Consider the following 20,414-nt stretch of genomic DNA (forward strand, 5'->3'; position numbering starts at 1 on the left):
GCCCTGAGATAGACCATACAGAAGGCTGGTGCAGGAATCCTATGGTCACCCTGCTGGTTTTGCACTTCTGCTCCTGCCAAGTCTAGTTTGTATGCCTCCTCAACTCCCTGTGTTCATGGGGGCATTTGTATCTACCAGGAAGCTGCCATGTATGTCTCTTGGCACTGATGCCAAGAATGAATGGGAGCTAAGTGTTCTCCATTCCTGCCAGGTGCAGAAACTGTCAACCCATTTTACAGATGAGGAAAATTGAGGACGGGAGAGGGTGAGATCTTGTGGTGGTGGTGGAACGGGATGTTAACCCAAGTGGTCATATCCCTCTGTACTTGTAGATCTGAAATCCGTCTGGTAAATCTGTTAATTTCAGAAAGAAGTGGAGGTTTTTGTTGTTGTTTGTTTGTTTTTTTGGTCACACCCTGCAGCTTGTGGGATCTTCGTCCTCCAACCAGGGATCGAACCCAGGCCCCCAGCAGTGAAAGCATGGAGTCTTAAGCACTGGCCTCCCAGGGAATTCCCCAGAAAGAAGTTTTTAAAAGGCAGCTTGTATTAGGTACTCAGCTATAATTAAATTTTGTTCATTTCACAAACTTAGTGCCTCCTTACTAATTTTAAAGGCCCTGTGCTAGGGACATGGCCTTATCTTCAAATATCTTAGAAGTAAAACAGCCAGAGAATGTGTGCCCAAGTTGCTGTAGCAGGTTTTGTAGGACAGGACTTCTCGGCGTGTCTCCCAGAGAGGCGTGAAGAGCGGTAAGTTGCATCTGGGGTGTCAGGGGAGGCCCAAGGCGGCCAGGGTGGCGTTGGAAGGGGCAGAGTCACGAGACAGGATGTTCTGGGCTGCAGAACTGCTTGGGCAAAGAATGTGGGAAGTGTGGAACTCCAGAGCGTCTGTAATCACCTTCTGGCCTCAGGGCTTAGGACTTGCTGAGGCTGGATGGACCGTCAGTTGTGCTGTTGGCCAGGTTGTGAAGAACCTCAAAAGGCGTGTAAAAGGGCTTGGACTTGACTGTCTAGACCTGTGCTATCTGCCAGCCACTTGTGGCTGGCTAAATGTAAATTAATTAAAGAATTAAGTAAAATGTACAGTTTAGCACCTCAGTCACACTAACCACATTTTAAGTGCTCAACAGTCCTGTGTGGTTTGTGGCTACTGTATTGGACGGTGCACATATAAAACATTTCCATCATCACAGAAAGTTCTGTTGAACAGTGATGCTATTAGTGGTGTTGTAGTTTGAACTATGGCTTGTGGAGCCAGATCCGGCCCTCTGCCTGTTCTAAAGTTTCATTGGAACACAGGCCACACCCATTCATTGGCATATTGTCTATAGCCACTTTCTCACTGCAACAGTAGATTTGAATAGTTCCAACAGAGACCTTATGGCCAGGAAAACCTAAAATACTTACTGTCTGGCCCTATACAGAAAAAGTTTGCTGATCCCTGCTATAGACCCTGGGGAGCAATGGAAGATGTCCAGGCTGAAAGTAAGGTAGATGATTGTATTTATGGCCCTAAGAGGATAACTCGGGTGGTGGTAGGTGGGCCAGATTGGTGGGGAGACCCATTCACAGTGACCTCCAAGGGTTCTCCTGAGAGATGATTGAGGCCTTGCCCTGGCAGGTATGGTTCCACCCATCTGTGGTCCATTTAACAAAACGCCCATCAGTGAAGTCCTTTAACTTCTTCCTTCTAAAAATTATTAATTGGAGCCAGGGTTCTTGACTTAGTGTGTCTTAGACCCCTTTGCTCTCTGAAGACTGCACTGTTTTCTTTATGCATAAAATAATATACACGGGGTTACAAAGGCAACGAGTTATATTGAAATACAGTTATCAGAAATAAATTTTTGGATATATCAATGGTAAAAAATGCACATCTGTATTGAAATGTTTAGTAACAAAATCTAGCAGCAAGTCTAATAGCTACCATAATTTTGACGTAGTGATGAGTTTAGAGGATATTTTGAGATATTGCTGACACTGTAATATGATGGGAAAAGATTTTGTTGGTGACAAAACCACAGGTGTTGCTAATACACCTGTGTTTTATGGTCTACATTCATAATGCAAAGATTTGCTACATTTTAGGCAGAGGTTACTGCAAACAAAGATTAAACTTTTTCCCCTTATCCAGTTCATAACCTCCCCCCAACCCCGGCCGCCCCATCCTCCCCTGCAAGAGTCCCTGCCTTAGGCCATCGGCCATGGGAAGCTGTAGGGCAGTTGAGGATGGTGGCTTGTCTTGCATTTAGCTTCATCGTAGATCACAGGGGAAGTTCCACTTTTCTCTACTTTGTGAGATATTCTTTATAGATATCATAAATCATGATGCCAAAGGGAAAGGGAATGTGTCACAGGAGGCTGAATCTTGAACAGCATTGGCTAAGAAAGAGCTACAGAGTGAAAGGTGGGAGAGGAGGGCATTCCGAGTAGAGGGAGCAGCCTGTGCAAAGACCTGGAAGGATGTGCAGGTGGGTGGGTGCTCCCTCTGGAGCAGAGGAGAGGGCGCGTGGAGGCGAGGGATGAGGGCAAGTGGGGAGACAGGCAGGGACCCACCGCGAGGGGCCTTGGGACCCTGCCGAGGGGTTTGGACTTTGGAATTGCTGGAATATTTTAAGACTTTTGGCCCCGAGCCTATCATATCAAATACAGTAAAACACACCCATCTCTCACTTTACAAAAAGAATGTATTTGGGTGTATTGCTACATAATAATTTGAAACTTTTTTAAAAATAGTTTTGCCTTTGTTTATATTTGTGTTTTGTTATATTATTTGGCTGTGACTGTTCCTTTATTTTACTGTTGACTGATTCCTCTGCCGTCATGATGCCTATTTGGGAATTCTTGGGATGTGAGAAAACTAACCCGTAAGTCATTTTAAAAATGTAATGAAATTTAGGACTTTGCTGGCAGTCCAGTGGTTAAGACTCTACATTTCCACTGCATGGGGCATGAGTTTGATCCCTGGTCGGAGAACCAAGATCTCGCATGCCACGTGGTACGGCCAAAAAAAAAAAAAGGAATGAAATTTCTGTGAATATCAAAGTTAGCCATTAATAAAGAAGATATAATGTTAAATGCAGGAATTTAATAAAACATTTATTAACTTCAATTTCTTTTGATTTTCTTATTTTGGGGGACCAATTTCCCCATCTGCCCCTACCCAGCTGTCAAATTATTTTGTAGGTCCTTGAGAAGGAGCTGTGCCTGAGGGGTATGAGGCAGCCCTGCTGGGGCTAGTGGGAAAATTTGGGTAGAGCTTTGATCTGTGTGCTTAGATTGAGTAGGCAGTCAAGTGGGCCTGACATTAGCTGATGGCTCCTGGGCTGGGGATCCATTCAGAGGTGGCCAGCAGGATGTGGGGAGAGGTGGGATTTGGTGAAGGAGGGTGGTCAGGGGAGTCTAATTGGGTTTGGTAATTGGTCATTTATTTGGTAGATTTGTTGATCAGTGGTTGTCTGGTTAAGTTGGCTGGTTGGTTGTTGATCGGTTGGTTTATTAATGAGTGGGTGGTTGTTGGTTAGATAGTGGATGGTAGTAGTGTCTTACTTCCCCCTCCCCCCTTTCCTTTTCTTCTTTTTCCTATGGGACAAGCATCATACTAGGTACCAGGATCACACTGATGTTGCAGACAGAGCCAGGGCCCTGCCCCTAGGACACTTACATTACAGTTGAGTAAACCTCAGATTTGGATCCAGGACTACACAGAGAGTGGATTTAATTAGCACCCACGCTGTGTGGTTCATTGCTATTATTGTTATGCTTATGAGTATTTCATTCCTAAATAGCACTAGGAATGCTACTTGGGTTTGTTTCAGTTACTACACAAATATTTTTTGCTAACTTTTACTAAGCTCTCCCCTCTCCCCTGCGTAGGCAGTTTAGAGCTAAGTGGCAATTGGGTGGAGGTTCTGGAGGTTTCCCCAGCTCACATAATTTGACATTCCACTTGCCCACATCAGGATGATTCCCCCCTCTTTCTACCAGTGGTCCAAATTGCTGGGTTCTGTCTCTGACTCTTCCTACTTGGCAATGCGTTGTTTGAAGAACATTTTGACATTAGAAGCTCTAAAGCAAACCCAGGGGCTTTCCTGGTGGTGCAGTGGTTAAGAATCCACCTGCCAATGCAGGGGACACAGGTTCGAGCCCTGGAAGAGCCTACATGCTGCGGAGCAGCTAAGCCCGTGCTCCACAACTACTGAGCCTGTGCTCTAGAGCCCGCAAGCCACAATTACGGATCCCGCGTGCCACAACTACTGAAGCCCCTGCGCCGAGAGCCCGTGTTCCTCAACAAGAGAAGCCACTGCAATGAGAAGCCCACGCACCGGAACGAAGAGTAGCCCCCGCTCACCGCAACTAGAGAAAGCCCACACGCAGCAATGAAGACCCAACGCAGCCTGAAATAAATAAATAAAATAAATAAATTTTTAAAAATAAATAAAAAATAAAGCAAACCTAGGAAGGAGGAGGCCGGTTTCAGCCTGGATTCCTCTAAATCATTGCCCGTGTTTAAGAATTACAGTTTTCACAAGAACAGTAAGATATTTCTTAGTGTGGTTTTTAAGTGAGTTGGTTAACACCAGAATTTCATAAACACTGTGGTTAAGAGGTGTGCACCCCTTTGAGACTCTCAACTAGAACTGACCTTTGAGAACCTGCTTTATCTCCCTTTATCTGTAAAACTGGTTGCTTTCAAGTCTCAAGGTTCTAGTTTCTTAATTACTGCCACTGAAACAGTTGTAGATTAGAGAAAGCCTTAGTAACTTATTTCCTGTCGTCCTTTTGTGTCTCTTGTCTGTCTCCTTCACCCCACACCTACTGGTTTTATAAAACATAATCTCGAAGCCTATGGGAGTGTTCAGAAGTGTTTGTAGAGATCTGAAGGGCAATTTAAGGAAGAATTACCAAAGTGTCCTCTGGAGACTACTAGTGCCCTTTGAGATAGTATTAAAAAAGTCCTCTAGGGGCTTCCCTGGGGGCGCGGTGGATAAGAATCTGCCTGCCAATGCAGGGGACATGGGTTCGAGCTCTGGTCCGGGAAGATACCACATGCCGCGGAGCAACAAAGCCCTTGCGCCAGAGCTACTGAGCCTGCGCTCTAGAGCCCGCGAGCCACAACTACTGAAGCCCGCGCGCCTAGAGCTTGCGCTCCTCAACAAGAGAAGCCACCGCAATGAGAAGCCCACACACCACAACAAAGAGTAGCCCCGCTCTCTGTAGCTAGAGAAAGCCCGTGTGCAGCGATGAAGACCCAACACAGCCAAAAATAAATAAATAAAATAAAAATAAATTAAAAAAAAAAGAAAGAAAACTATTAGATAATATCGTGATTCAGAAAAAAAAAAAAAAGGTCTCTAGTCCAGTAAAGCTGGGAAGTACGTGTGGCACCCTAGTGTTCTCTTGGAGATTGTCAATGTACATTTGCCTATTAAAGGCTCTGAGAAGTCCTGCAGCAGTTTAAAATTGTTCAGTTCCGTTTGTCCCCAGCTTATTTGACCATAGCAAGCCTTTTGTCTTGGAAAACCAGTTAACATCTAGTGCAGTCTTTTCTAAGATGTGGTACTTATGGGTACTCAAGATGATATATTAGGTGTTACATAACCTATGTTTAAAAGTTGTAACAGTTATGTTTTCACAAGTAGTTAAAAAAAAATAGTGCATCATTCATTCATTCATTTGGCTAAGGGAAAAGTGAGTTGATTTAAGGAAAAAGACTCCTAGTAAATGGCCCAAGTGGTCAGAGGGTAGGGCCAGGTTTCTGAGTGTGGGTTGAGGGACAGATACTCCTCAGAGCCAAGTTTAGGCAGAGCTGGTGTTCTTGCTTAGGCAGGAAGTAGCTACTGAACCAAGCACAGGACTCGTTAGATGAACTGGTGAGGAAGACATTTGTCTGTGGGCTGTGTGCCTTCAGCAACGGTGGCAGCTGTGGTTGGGGTGAGGTGTTGGGTATTTAGTGTGTGTCACTTGCTGGCCCTGCACTTGGACACTGTACCTCAGGAATGTTAGGATGTGTTCCCATTTTAGCAGCAAAGCTGACCTGCTATGTGCTTGGTCTGTTTATCTTACTGCCAGGGCCATTTATTATGGGACAGAGTTCAGGGGCACAGTGATAAATCTCTTTTAGGAGGATGATGTAATAACCCTCAGCATTTATTTCCTCCTTGACTTTTGCCCGTTTTGAAAGCCTTTGCAATACCATCACATCCATGTCTGGGTCTCCTTCTCTGCAGCCCCAGTCTGATCTCCAGGCAGAATGGTCAATGCAGATTCTGGAGTTGGATGGCCTGGATTCAAATCCCAGCTCCACCACTTATCAGCTCTGTAACTCTGGGCTTAACTTATCATCTTATCAGTTTTTCCATCTGGAAAATGGGGCTAACAGTGGTATCTCATAGGCAGTAGTGAGAAGTCAGTCGGGGGGATCGCACTGGGCCGGCCCCAGGTCTTCATGTATAAATAAGAGGCTGGGCCTCTGTATCATGGGAGGAACACTCTCAGGGTACCAGGAAAGGGGACGTGAAGGGATCAGGAAGGTGGGTGGTTGATTTTTTTTTTTTTCTTTTTTTCTTTTGGTTGGCTTGAAAGACACGCCCAAAGGCAACCAGATGACTCCCTCTTCGTCAACATCTTCCACTCCTCTAGAGGGCCAGCTGTTTGGAAGTGGCAGAGGCCGTCTGAGGCAGGGAGCTTGCTTGTCTGGGGTGGGTGTATCTCGCTGAGGATGGGAATGTGTTTGAATGGCCACGGTGTGAAAGATGAGCAGAGGAAATCACCACAAAGACAGCCATACATGCCTGAAAAGCCTCACGTATTTGTTGATGGGTATCATGGCCCATTGTGAAGATCGCATGTGGTGTAAAAAGATGAGAAACTGGCTCCCTCCTGCTTCCCCCACCCCCATTCCCTGCTCCTCTACCCAGAAGCAATTGCACTATTGGTGAACAATTTATCTCTTCAAGAGATCTTCCATGCATATTTGAGCCCAATTATGTCATTACCCTGGCCACCCCTTTACTCCAATTCCAACCTTTCATCATTTGATAAAATTTGTCAGTTTTCTCACATCAGTGCCTATAGATCCCGACAAGCAATTTTGTCCAAATGAAGAGTTATTTAGCATATACATTACTATGCTTCTTTCTTTTGGGGAATGTTTGTCAAAATTTATTATAAAAGTAAGGTATATAGTTTAAATTAAAAAAAATTCAAACAACACAGGAGCATGCATGTAACAACACAACAAAAAGAAAGCCCATCTTTGCCATCAGCCCGAGTCTTTTCTAGAGAGAGCCAATGGGCACAGTTTGTTGTGCGTGCTTCCAGATCTTGCTTTTCAGACGCAGAGTCATGCCTTGTCACAAACAGGATTGCATGAACAATGCTTTTCTACAAATCGTCCTGTTCCCTTAATATATCATGGAGGCCTGTCTCTGCTGGAGCCCACGTATCTTTCTCATTCTTTTCACAGCAGCCTGTTATTCTCTAGCATGGATGTTCTGTAACGTTTATTTAACCAGTTATTTGTGGGAAGGCATTTAAATCGTCTTCAGTCCCCTCCCCCCCATTATATGATAGTAATGAACTGCTTTAACGGTTAAAGGTCACTGTAATACCCAAACCCCTCTTCCTCCCCCCATTAGAAAAAGGAATCACGTTAGGGAACTTTCTTGAATACTTTGTGCTTCAAACTGAATTTTTTGACCTTGCATTTAATTTTCTGTCAGCAGTGGCCCAGCCTGGCCCCTGCAGACTTCTCAGGAATCTGCTGGAGGAGTTGGGGTGGCCTGCAGATTTTAGCAAGCTGCCAGTTCATTCAGCAGCTCGCTGAGCAAAAGAACATCTTGATTCTATCAGGCTTAATCCCGGGTCCCTGATGGGCTGGCTCTTGTGGTCATTAGCAAATGGAATGCTGTGTTAGAAGGCTGAGTTCTGGGGTACTCGGCTCTGAGCAGCCTTGAATCAGAGTTGAATGGCGTTGAACCTTTCACAGTGCTAACGGGGCACCGTGAAGCATGGGTGTGTGTCTGTAATATTACAGTGATATCATGGTAGTTGTAATAGTCCTTGCTGAAGTGGTGGCACCCTCGTCAGGCAGAATGCTACCTGCTTGACTACATTATCTCTCAATGTTTCAGTGAGGTGAGTCTAGTTATAATGCTTAGCTTACAGATGCGTCAGAGCAGGGCAGTGACCCACCCCAGTCCCACGGCCAGTTCATGGCTGCTCTTGGGAGGGGAACCAGGCTCACTGAGTGACTTAGTGTCCCTGACCTCTGGGTTACTTGGCTACCAGTTATTTCAGCAAGTGAGCTCCCCTTTGTTTGAGTAGGTTCAGTCCTGCCCCCCCGAGCCCATGTTCTTTACACGGGGGGGTTGGTGGTGTGGAATTAATTTACAAGAAGGAGCCCGACGTTTGGGCTCTGTTGTGGTCGGGTAGCACGTGTGTCCGGAGGCCTCCTCATATAATCGTGGTTTGAAGGTCCAAATTTAGGGGTACAAATTTGAGCCTTCAACTGAGCTAAAGACCTCGTACAGAGAGGAACTGTCGGGAAAATGGCAGTATAGGTAAAGCGGAGACCGTGCCCCAGTATCTATCCCTTGAGAATTTCCTTTTCTCCAACCTCCTCCTCTTGCTGTTGGTAATGGTGAGAGCCAGCAGTTATAAATTATTTGGAATTTCTCTCAGCTTGGTTCCCATTCAAGACTTTAAATTGGGAGTTTTGTTCCTTTTATGACTTCACAATCTTTGGGCAGCCTGCCATTTCTATAACAGGCTCATATGACTTGTAACATGAGGTGAGGTACCAGGGGGGAAAATGCAAACTGATTTCTCCCCTTTCAGACTGAGGAAGTCACCTTGATCTGATTTTTGTAACAAGGCTCAACTTTTACAAGTTTGCGGTAGAAGGATGAATACCTATCCTATTCATCATCATTATTATTTTTTAACTTTTATTCTTAATTATAAAAGGAAAAAAGAACCCTCAAGGGACATAGCCTAGCATGAGAGACAAAAGGCATAAAGTTGTGTGTTTTTTTTCTTCTCTTTCTTTAAGCGATCTTCAGTGTCTTGCCTTGTGGGATAATGCCAGTTTACATTATAATAATGCTGTATCTCTTTGTGGAATATTTTAAAGCCAATTTAGCTTATTTTCTTACTTGAAACTGTAATTTGTATTAGGCACAGGGCCTGGCACCCAGTAGGCAGCTAGGAAGTTATTTGTTGGATGCAAGAACAGATGAATAAAGTGAGCTTTCAAGTACGTGAATGTCCTAATTTCTGTTTTCCAGGGAAAACACATGTTAATAGGTTTGGGTGAATAAGAGCAGAGCTGGGTCTTCTCCCATCCTCCTCAGTTTCCCCTGCCGAGCAGCGGTACATGCAAGGAGGACCTCCCAGATGCAGGGCCAGGGCGGTGATCTTTAGAATCCCCAGCTCCTAGGGTGCAGTAGAGGCTGAGCAAGTCATGGTTGAGACAGAGGAGACTAAAGGAGACTAAAATGATCCAGCTCTGACTCCCGCTTGTACCTCCCAGGTCTTGTGCTGTCACTTTCCATGCTGTCCATTTACCGTGTTTTTCTCCTAGAACCATGGCTGTTTAGGGATCCTGGGAATGACTGGGGCCGTTAGAAGTGCAGAAGCCCTGTCGGGTTCCCCTCCCATACACAGATGCTTACTGGCCGTGTTGCCCGGGGGTGGGTCCTGTCTCTGTGCACAGTCTCCTCATCTGTAAAATGTGAGTCCTAACTGTACTTGCCTCGTGGAGCTGCCATGACGTAGTGAGTATTCAGAAAAGTAGGGAGGATAAGAGCTTGGGCTCTGGCAACAGCGAGAACTGGGTTTAAATCTAGGCTCCCCTATGTCACTTTTGGCAGGTGCCTTCACCTCTGTGAGCCTCTGTTTTCTCATCTGTAAAACGGGACTAACCACAAAAGCCATCCTTATAGGCTTGCTGTGAGGGTTGCATGCGGTGATGCATGTGACCCAGAGGAGAGGCCTGGAAGAGAGAGCTGCTGTCGTATTTTGGCTGCTGTTGATGTCAGGAGAGGAGGTGCTTAGGAGTCTTTCCCAGTCGTGGTTCCTCCTGCCCTTACTCCTTTCCTTGTGGGCTTCCCAGTGGGCTGTGCATGTGTGCACAGCATGGACAGTGAGCTGTGTTTCAGATGGGGTGGCCTCGCCACATGACAGACTGAGCTGGAGTTAAAAGGTGACGAGGCCCTCCATTCACAGCCAGCGTTTATTATTTCAGCTGGACATGTTCTCAGAGCGTTGTGGCTGGAAGCTGTGAGTGAGGGACAGACGCCTCCATGCTGAGGCCTCGGGAGCTCATGCTGGGGTTTACCCGCACCTCCCAGTGGCTGGACTCTGGGCTCCTTGACTCACAGGTCAAGCTGCGGAATCCCTGGGGCCCTTGGCCTGCTGGTCGCCCAGGAGAACCGTGAGGCAGCAATGCAACCAGTTAGTGCAGGGACCTGCAGCTTTGGGGTCAAAAAAACTAGTTTAGATACATTTTGGTGCACCTTTCTTTTTTCCTTCTATTATTTAATTAATTAACTAATTAATTAATTACTTTTTGGCTTCACTGGGTCTTCGTTGCTGTGCTGGGTCTTTGTTGCTGTGCGTGGGCTTTCTCTAGTTGTGGCGAGCGGGGGCTACTCTTCATTGCGGTGTGCGGGCTTCTCGTTGCGGTGGCTTCTCTTTGTTGCGGAGCACGGGCTCTAGGTGTCCAGGCTCCAGTAGTTGTGGCTCGCAGGCTCTAGAGCACAGGCTCAGTAGTTGTGGAGCACGGGCTTAGTTGCTCCGTGGCATGTGGGATCTTCCCAGACCAGAGATAGAACCCATGTCCCCTGCATTGGCAGGCGTATTCTCAACTACTGCGCCACCAGGGAAGTCCCTCTTTCTTTAACCTATCTAACAAGGTTAGATTCCTTTTTCTAACTTTTCAGGGATTTCCCACTAATAGTAAGTGGGAAGAGACTATTTCCTAGGCCCTTTATTATACTCGTCTCATTTAGTTCAGCAGACTTCGTTGCTGGATATAAAGGAATTCTCAAAAGTGGTAACTTTTCAAAAGTGGCATTGAAAAGAAAGCCTACTGGGTGATGCAAATGCAACTTTTTGGCCACACTGTGCAGCTTGTGGGATCTTAGTTCCCCAACCAGGGATCGAACTTGCCGCCCCCCACCCCGCCCAACACACACACACACACACACAGTGGAAGCGTGGAGTCTTAACCACTGGATTGCCAGGGAATTCCCATAAATGCAACTTTTAAATAAAGGATACCTCTTAACCAGAAAGTAGGTGTTTGGGATAAATTACGAAACAGGGCACCATCACAGTATCTATGGTCTGAAAGTCCACCAAAATCTCTGTACCAAAATAAAAATAAGATATTTATGAAATAATTTGTTCTAATTATTCTTGGCAGAAGTCCGGCAAATGAGAGAGAACAGAAGCAATAGCTAGCAAAGCAAAAAATTTGAAGTCTGGGGTTATGCATAAGCAACGTGTTATGGACCTATAAACGAAATCTCAAATCAGGGATTTGGGAATGCTTACTCCATTCTCTTGCAAAGAAATCCCAGCCACCATTCCTCAAGCTGTGCCCAGGGCAGGCATTGCTAATCTGCACAGTAATTTGAGCCTCTCTATTCCCCCTGCCTTGTTTATGGCAGGCATTGGTAATCCATTTCAACAGTCTTCCTCACTGAAACAAGACAGGGCCTCAGAATCTTTCTCAACACAGTGAAAGAGTTTCACCTCATGTGCCAACACCACTTGCCACCCTTGGTCTATTGTATCAACTCTTGAAAAATTACTAACATGAAAAGGCCTTCCAAATGAACTCTCTTAACTGAACCCTGACATAGCAATATGTAAAATTTGTTAATTCAAACAGTTCTTTTTTCATCCTTGAGTAGTTCATGAGCAAGGAAAAGAATCGGAAATCCAGCTGACCCCAGTGCCCCCCGATCCACCCTTATTTTATTGTGGTCTGTATTTTATCTTACTGACAGAAATAAGAATAGGCCCATGTGATTTAAGGTCTTCAAGGCCCAGAACATCCTCTTATTATGGTTAAACTGGCGTAACGAAGAGATTTTTAGAAAAATACAGTGGCTTTTTTCAGGCTTCAGGTTGGCGGGGCAGCCTATGCTGGGACCCAGGTTCCTTCCATCACCTTGCCTGGCTTCTTTTGGGACAGGTCACAGCTCAGTGACTTCAGTGCCAGGTACTCTGGCTGGCTGTTGTGGGGAGAGTGCTCAGAGGAGGCCCACCCACTGCCCAAGGCCACGTGGTGGCACATTTCCTTCTGCTGTCCACTGGTGAGGCAACCGCATCACCGAGCTGGGGAGACTGTGGGGCCATGTAGCAGGAAGCCACATGCCTGGGAGAAGGGGAGGGAGGGTTTTAGTGGCTAGAGAGTAGACTTTGCCATGGTATCCTTTAGTCATTAGAGGTGTGAGTCACCTGGTTAGAAAAGTCTGTCTTGTCCTCTTTAGCCCTTTGTTGGTTCCAGGCCCTGGAGAGAAGCCTTGAGCCGGAGGGGTAGGGGCAGGGGTATGTGTGGAGAAGTCAGCCTGGCCCCCTTCATCCTGCCAAGGGGTCAAAGTGCACCGTTCATCCTCTGTTGTGTGGATGCAAGGACTGTTGCACCCCCAGAAATGTGACTCCCATTCTGGGCAGCCGACTGAGATGGTCTGCATGACCTCGAGAACGAGTGGCATCTGGGCTTGTTTCTTTTTTTTTTTTTTTAATAAATTTATTTATTTACTTTTGGCTGTGTTGGGTCTTTGCTGCTGCGTGCGGGCTTTCTAGTTGCGGCGAGTGGGGGATACTCTTCATTGCAGTGCACGGGCTTCTCGTTGCGGTGGCTTCTTTTCGTTGTGGAGCACAGGCTCTAGGCGCGCGGGCTTCAGTAGTTGCGGCATGCGGGCTCAGTAGTTGTAGCTTGTGGGCTCTAGAGCGCAGGCTCAGTAGTTGTGGTGCATGGGCTTAGTTGCTCTGCGGCATGTGGGATCTTCCCGGACCAGGGCTCAAACCTGTGTCCCCCTCATTGGTAGGCGGATTCTCAACCACTGCGCCACCAGGGAAGCCCCTGGGCTTGGTTTTTTGTTTAAATAAAATTTATTTATTTATTTACTTATTTTGGGCTGCATTGGGTCCTCATTGCTGTGCACAGGCTTTCTCTAGGTGCTGCGAGCAGGGGCTACTCTTCGTTGCGGTGCACGGGCTTCTCATTGCAGTGGCTTCTCTTGTTGCAGAGCACGGGCTCTAGGCACGTGAGCTTCAGTAGTTGCGGCACGCGGGCTCCGTAGTTGTGGTACACGGGCTTAGCTGCTCCGCGGCATGTGGGATCTTCCCGGATCAGGGCTCAATCCTGTGTCCCCTGCATTGGCAGGTGGATTCTTAACCACTACGCCACCAGGGAAGTCCCTGGGCTTGGTTTTGACTGAGAAACCGAGGAAAGTGGTCAACTGTCTCCTTTCAGTTCAGGGTGCCCTCTTGGCTGACAATTCAGCCATAGTTTGTTCAGCCTGGGAAAGGAGGCAGGACGGAGGGAAACTGCCAAGCCGACCTGGGATGTCAGTGAGCACCGGGCTGCTGTGTGGTGCTGGGCCAGGTGATGTGAGCGCTGCAGTGCGGGGTTACCTTGGGGCAGCTCTGCATGGGACGCTGCAAACAACCGATGCTGACAGGAAGCCCCAGCGCAAACTTGCAGGTCACCACCTGTCACTGCTAAGCTTTCCTTTTACCTTCTGCCTTTGCCTTGTTGTCTCAATGTGGACAGAAGCATGTTGAAGTCATTGGTGGTAAGAATAATAGTAACAATACCAGCATTTAACAGAAACTGACTGAGTGGGGTTCTGAGTGCTGGAGGTGTATTATTGTACTTAGTCTTCCCAGCAGCCCTGTGCTCCTGTTCCAACATTATCCTCGACTTATAGGTGCCCAGGGGTTGGATGGCTTGGCCAGGGTCCTACAACCAGTGTGGTGGCGCGGAGCCCATACCTGCAGAGCCTACACCTTAAGGACCTCACCTCTCCCGCCTGCCCTCTGTGCCGCGTGCTGTGTTGCCTGCTGGGGGTGCGGAGGTGGCCATAGTCTGGAGCAGTTTAAACCCTGCCGGAAAGGGCTGTGCGTGTACTTTTTGCATACACTCTACACAGGCAGCACCGCCCCTCATAGAGCACTGGAGCTCAGCAGGCAGGGATGTGTGCCTGTGCCAGCCTGTCCCCCAAACAGCCAGGTGTCCAGGCTGCGGGATCAACGGGAAGCTCAATGGTCCGTTTCTGCCTTTGCGCAGCTGACACCTTGAACAGAGGAGGCAGACGTGACAGGTGCTTATTAAAATTTCTTTTTCTGGACGTGCCACTCGGCTTGCGGGATCCGGGATCCTAGTTCCTGGACCGGGGACCGAACCCAGGCTACGGCAGTGAAAGCACCGAGCCCTAACCACTGGGCCACCAGGGAATTCCCGATAGGTGATTATTTAAGCACAGCTGTAGTTACACTGAAAGGAGGGCACACAGCCTCGAAGGGGCACTTAATAGGGGACCTGTTCTAGTTTTGCAGAGTTGGATGTAGAAGAGGCATTAGCTAGCTGGGGAGAGAGTTCTGGGCCAAGTGGGCTGAGGCCAGGGATCAAGGATGAGCCTGTGGCAAGGTGAAGCTTGGAAGTCAGGGAGGGCCAGACCCTTGGCTCACGTGGGCTGCTCTTTGTACCATATTCTCTTTCAGGAGGGTCCTGCTAAATTATCAGTAGTTTTTTTTTTTTTTTTGCGGTATGCGGTACACGGGCCTCTCACTGTTGTGGCCTCTCCCGTTGCGGAGCACAGGCTCCGGACGCGCAGGCTCAGCGGCCATGGCTCACGGGCCCAGCCGCTCCGCGGCATGTGGAATCTTCCTGGACCGGGGCACAAACCCGCGTCCCCTGCATCGGCAGGCGGACTCTCAACCACTGCGCCACCAGGGAAGCCCTATCAGTAGTTTTGCTCCTGGGCAGTTCTTTGTTCCTCTCTAGGGGTCTCAGGCCTAACCTCTGGATGAATTGCTTGATTCAGAGAAGTGACATATTGAACATTTTATCCTCCCATTAATTCACAAGGTACTTTCTTACCTTTTGTTTCCTGCTTGCGTACAAACTGGGAATAAAGCTTCTGGGCTTCTGGTTCTAGGAAAGAGTGGCACATGGCAGGTACTCAGATATTAGGTGAATGAGAAAGGGAGGGAAGGGGGTAATTAAACGCCTGCTGTGTGCCAGGCAGTGTGCTTGGCTATTAGAATTTCCTAACCCACCTACTCCTTACAGCAGCCCTGTGAAGGTGGTGACTGTGAATATTCCCATTTGGGAAACAAGGAAAAATGAGGCTCAGTGAGGATGAACAGGTTGTAAAGTGGCATACCTAGTTGAGCTGCCGGTTTCAGAGTCCGTTCTTGCGACCGGTCTGCCACACTGCCTCTCAGAGGGTAACAGAGTGAGAGGACAGGGAGCAGGGTGTGCGGCAGCCTGTTCCCCAGGCGGCCAAGTCACAGTGCAGAGTATGGCCTTGGTGACTTGTCCCCAAGCACACTGGAAGGAGGTTTCCTGAGACTCCTGCCTCTCCTGGATTCCTACAGCCACATGTTGGCTGCTTCTGACCCAGCAGCCAGCTGCAATATGATCTGCTGTCCTTAGCCAGGAGAGCAAAAATGAGGGATGGTGTCCCCCCAGGCCCCTTCTCCCAGACCCCCAACCCCTGACACCCTGGCAACAGCCAGGAGAGAGGGTTGACCCCGTGAATGGAGTAGGAGCGCCGATGGTTGCCTGGGTCCAGCCCTCCTGGTAAAAGTAGAGAGAGGTAGAAGATCACCATCTCTCTTACCTGGTGGGGAACTTGTCTACAAAGGAGATGTTTCTAAGATGCTGCTGAAGATTGCCTGAAAGCAGCTGGTTTCCACCCCCATACTTGCACCCATTCCAGAATGCTGCTTAACAGGACTGGGAAACTCATGTGCTGAAATGATGTGAAAACACCCCATCCTAGAACTTGTAATAGCTTGAGTTAACTTTCTAGCTATTGGGGTCGGGCGGAAAAGCCATTGCCCTCACTTGTATGCAACTTGGGCTAATTTTAAGTAGTTCCAGAAGGTGTGTGTGGTTGGAGGGCCAGTGTTGTCCGGAGCCAGGACCAGTTACATGGGGATTGTGATTGGTTGAATTTGGGGAGGAGAAGCTTGTGGCCAGATTCCAACCCGCTGACAATCTAAGCAGATTCTAGGAGGTCGGGCAGGCATGGTGGGCGTTGGCTTATTTTATTCCTGAAAGAGGCCCTCAGTAACTCAGGAAGGTGGAATCCTGCCTGAGAGGCTTCCAGCTGACCTGGCCTTTTCCTCCTTCCGCCTCTGCTGCATGTTTACACTTGACATAAACATCACAGAGCACGCTCACGGCTGAAAGTTCTGTAGTCTGCTGTGATGGTTACACATGGACATTGTGATGCTGTGTAGCATTTCATTTTCAAGGCTTGGGGAGCCTCCTACTTCATATGGGTGGGAATGGGGAGGCATTTTGGGCAAGTCGCCATCTTTTTATTGTCCCAAGAGCTTGGTGAAGCATTTGAACTTTCACCTGTCAAAATCACTTTTGGAATGAGGACAGCTTCTTAGAACAGCAGAATGAAAGTATCATTTATCCCGATGAGACCTTAATGGGGGCTTTCCCATTTGGACGCCCACCTTGAATTCATTGGAAACAGAAGTTCTGGGCCTTGTATGTTTCATGAATTTGGCTCAGACTTTTACTGGGTCATATTTCCCCCAAATCTTTTTGAAAAAGACTCATGTCTCATTCCTTTAAACCAACATGTGTAAGCTGGGTAAAAATAGAGCAAACTGGTTTCACGTTTTGATTTATGGACGAAATCTGCAAGTTTGCCTTCGAAAAGCATTTAAAACATAACTCGGGGAAGTTTGAGCTTTGCAGACGGATGCCTGTGGCTGGATGAGACTCTGACCTGTTCAGATTCTGCCTGGTGCAAGACCAGACGTGGCCAGGTCCACCCCTTACCCGGATTAGCAATAAGCATGCACACGCTCTGCTTCTCCCCCCATCTCCCCTCACCCTTCTGAAGACTGCTCTTCTCCCCTTAGGCTGAATAAAGGAAACTGGCATGGAAAATGGTTTGACGTGGAATTTTTTTTACCATCGGTAGGTAGTAACTCAGTAATCAATAGCACTTTAAAGACACACTCGTAACAGGACATCTAATCCTAAAATTTCAGGCACAGTCAAGGACTGTCAGCTGGTCTAGCAGAATGAATTCCTTGGATACCTGTATTCTGTGCAGGGGTTCAGTGTTTCGTGTGCATCACCACTCCTTTGACCACAGGACCTCAGGAGCAGTGCTGGCTTCATGGTTGCACGACCCGGGCAGCTATACAGAGCCCTGTGCTCAGGGGGGTTCTGTGTGCTTGGTTTAATGCTCTGCTGTTGCCATCTTGAAATTCTTAATACTTTTTGGACAAGGAATCCTGTATTTTCATTTGTCACTGGGCCCCGTGAGTTATGCAGACAGTCCTGCTTAATAGTTAGTTATACAGTTCATTATGTAGAAAATCCCTGGACACCTGAACTTTGAATGAGGATTTCTCGAAGTTAGTGTGTCTGACCAACCAGTTCATGATAATCTTTATGCTATCCAGTTTTACGTGATCAAGTTTTGTTATGACTGACCTGCAACTGTGAAATTACCTTTGATTTCTGTGGGTTTGGGTGTGGGCTTTTAGGAGGGTTTTTTTTCCTTATAAGAGGACATAACAATAAACAGGTTGATTTAAAAAAAAGCCCCACCCTTTCAGTATTGAATGGCATGCCATTTACTCCTTAACAGCATGTGAGTTTATTTTTCATGTGGTTGTAGCTGGGTTTCATTAAGTGCAGTTTTGACGTGTGTTTAACCAACATTCAGGTGGCTTGCGGTGGGTGGGTGGGAGGGAGGGACAGGGCGTGGGGAGCTGCAAGATGAAGAAGGCTTAGTTACTCCCTGTCAGGAGCTCGCATCCCTGGAGTGGGGGTGGGGGGGAGGCTGAGGAATGAATGGTTGTTGTCATGAGAGGACCCTGGTGTGGTTACACAGAGGCTGGTGGGAGTGAAGTGCACCATCTGTTAGATCTGGCCCTTGAATGATTATCTGGGGTTTGTCCTGCAGGAGGATGGGGTGAAGGGCCTTGTCATCGTGGGGAATACAGAAGAGGTGGAGAAGTCCAGGGGGTTCACAGCAAGATGTGCTCCAGGAGTGAGGAGTCTGGAATGTGAAATGTGGTGGGTGGCAGTGACAAGGGTGGAAAAGCAGGCCGGGTGGAGGTTGTGTAGGTCTCTCAAGGTGCTACATGTCTAGAGAGTTTAACCCTGGGCAGCAGGGACCATTGGTGAATGGGGAAGCACAGGGATACCTGACTAGAAGGATGGTTCTCAGGTTATGTGAACAATGATGGAGCTTCATGGCTGTTGAGGAAGCAGAGAGGGGAGGAGGGGCCACATATTTTGGGGGAGAGTGTAGAAAAGGATTTGCCAAGAGGTAGGGAGAGAATTGTTGTGGGAACTGCTCCAGGGCTTTGGAGGAGGAGTCTAAGATGATTCTGACATTTTCACCTTGGGGTCCTGGCAGAATGGGGGGTTGTAACAAAGGTTGTTTAGGGTGTAGGAAATGGAGAGACAGGGAGAAAGACAGATATCTTGGAGATAATGTTTGAATTTTGATGGGTGTAGATGGAGATTGGAAAGAGGACAGAGAGCCACAGGGAAGCCAAGGGGAGTGGGAAGTAGAAACCAGTGGCAGTGAGAGTTCCAGAAGGGGCTGGCCAGTGGCAGGGCATGTCCTGTTAAGCTGGGGGATGACTAGAAAAGGGGCCATGCCTTTGGCCAGTCACTTATCCTCCTGGCAACACTTTGCCCAATTAGATTAGCTTAACTGTTAGTTAAGCTAACTAACAGTCTTCTTTTATGAATGACTAACTTGTCAGAGAAATGAGATGAAAATGATTGATAACACCCAGTATTTGTGAGATCTGAGGGAAAATGACTTCTTAAACATGTAGATGGGGGTGTAAACAGAAACAACTTTTTATAGGGAAAAGATATCTAGGACATAGTGATTAGTGAAAAGAAAGATTTCAAGACTGATCATATAGTATAATATAAATTATATTATAGTATAATATACTATAATTTATAGTATAATATAAATTCCGGCAGCAAACACATACACATGTGTGCACACGATCTGGTAGACAGTATACTGCCAGGTTAACAGGTGGTTATCTCTGGAATGCAGCCACCTCTTGTTACTGTCTATATTTCTGAAATGATTTCTTGAAATTAAAAAAAAACTCTTATTATGGAAAATTTCAAATGCATGTAAAAATAGAGACAGTGGAATAATGCGTTTTCATGGACGTATAATCCAATGACACTGGTTAACAACGTTTTGGAATCTTATTTCATCTCTTCGCATCCTTAAGTATTTTGAAGCAAATGCCAGCATTGCATCCCTTCGCTCTCATATAGCTCAGTGTGGTTCTCTAACAGTTGAGGACTCCATTTACTTTCTTACAAAGAATGTGATTCATACCTGTGCAACCCAGAGGCTTGACCAGGCCTGTGTCTCTCTGCTCAGACAGCAAAGCCATCGTGGATGGGAACCTGAAGCTCATCTTGGGCCTGGTGTGGACGCTGATCCTCCACTACTCCATCTCCATGCCTGTGTGGGAGGATGAAGGGGACGACGATGCCAAGAAGCAGACGCCAAAGCAGAGGCTGCTGGGGTGGATTCAGAACAAGATCCCCTACTTGCCCATCACCAACTTTAACCAGAACTGGCAAGATGGCAAAGCCCTGGGAGCCCTGGTAGACAGCTGTGCTCCAGGTAAGTGTCAATGGCTGCCTGAGGCATCCCTTCCGGAGGGGTGGGGTATGTGGACCCCTAAACCTCTTGGTTTTTGGTGGGAAAGCTAGGTTTGCTGTGATTGGTCTATTTCTCCTGGTTTTTAGCCCATTGTAAGATAACTAAAGGAACTAAAAATGGCTCCATTTGCCTTTCTGATGGCAGGTCTTATAGGTCTATCCATAGACTTGTTGAATTATTTACGCAAATTCTGAATGAATTTGCCTTCATGCTCGGAGCAGAACTTGAGTTCGGCTTCCAGACCCCAAGTCCTGCTTCTTCTCCCTCTTTCCACAGTTGGTGCCTAGTTTCCCATTGGCTTTAACATGTGCCCTATTAGGTGGTTTGGCATGAAAATCTAAAAACTTATATTGAGTGGAAAGTACCCGTCTTTGTCAACCACTGGGTTGACTATATATGGCTTTCTCTGACCTTTTCTTTCTGCATTGCTGTGAAATAGTGCTTGGTAAGGATCCAGTTGGAGCC

General features: G+C 47.3%; 1 protein-coding gene across 5 annotated transcripts in view; it reads left to right on the forward strand.

Moving 5' to 3' along the window:
* The window catches only part of FLNB (filamin B), a 139,008-nt gene that overhangs the window by 37,300 nt on the left and 81,294 nt on the right, over positions 1-20,414 (forward strand). For all 5 annotated transcript variants that reach the window (XM_027121189.1, XM_027121190.1, XM_027121191.1 and 2 more), the window contains exon 2: positions 19,662-19,910. In XM_027121189.1, coding sequence (XP_026976990.1) covers positions 19,662-19,910 — 249 coding nt within the window. The remainder of the gene's footprint in view (positions 1-19,661; positions 19,911-20,414) is intronic.

Source organism: Aethalodelphis obliquidens, unplaced genomic scaffold, assembly GCF_003676395.1.
Source record: "Aethalodelphis obliquidens isolate GAN/ISIS:26980383/991018 unplaced genomic scaffold, ASM367639v1 scaffold22, whole genome shotgun sequence".
Classification (NCBI taxonomy): Eukaryota; Metazoa; Chordata; class Mammalia; order Artiodactyla; family Delphinidae; genus Aethalodelphis; species Aethalodelphis obliquidens.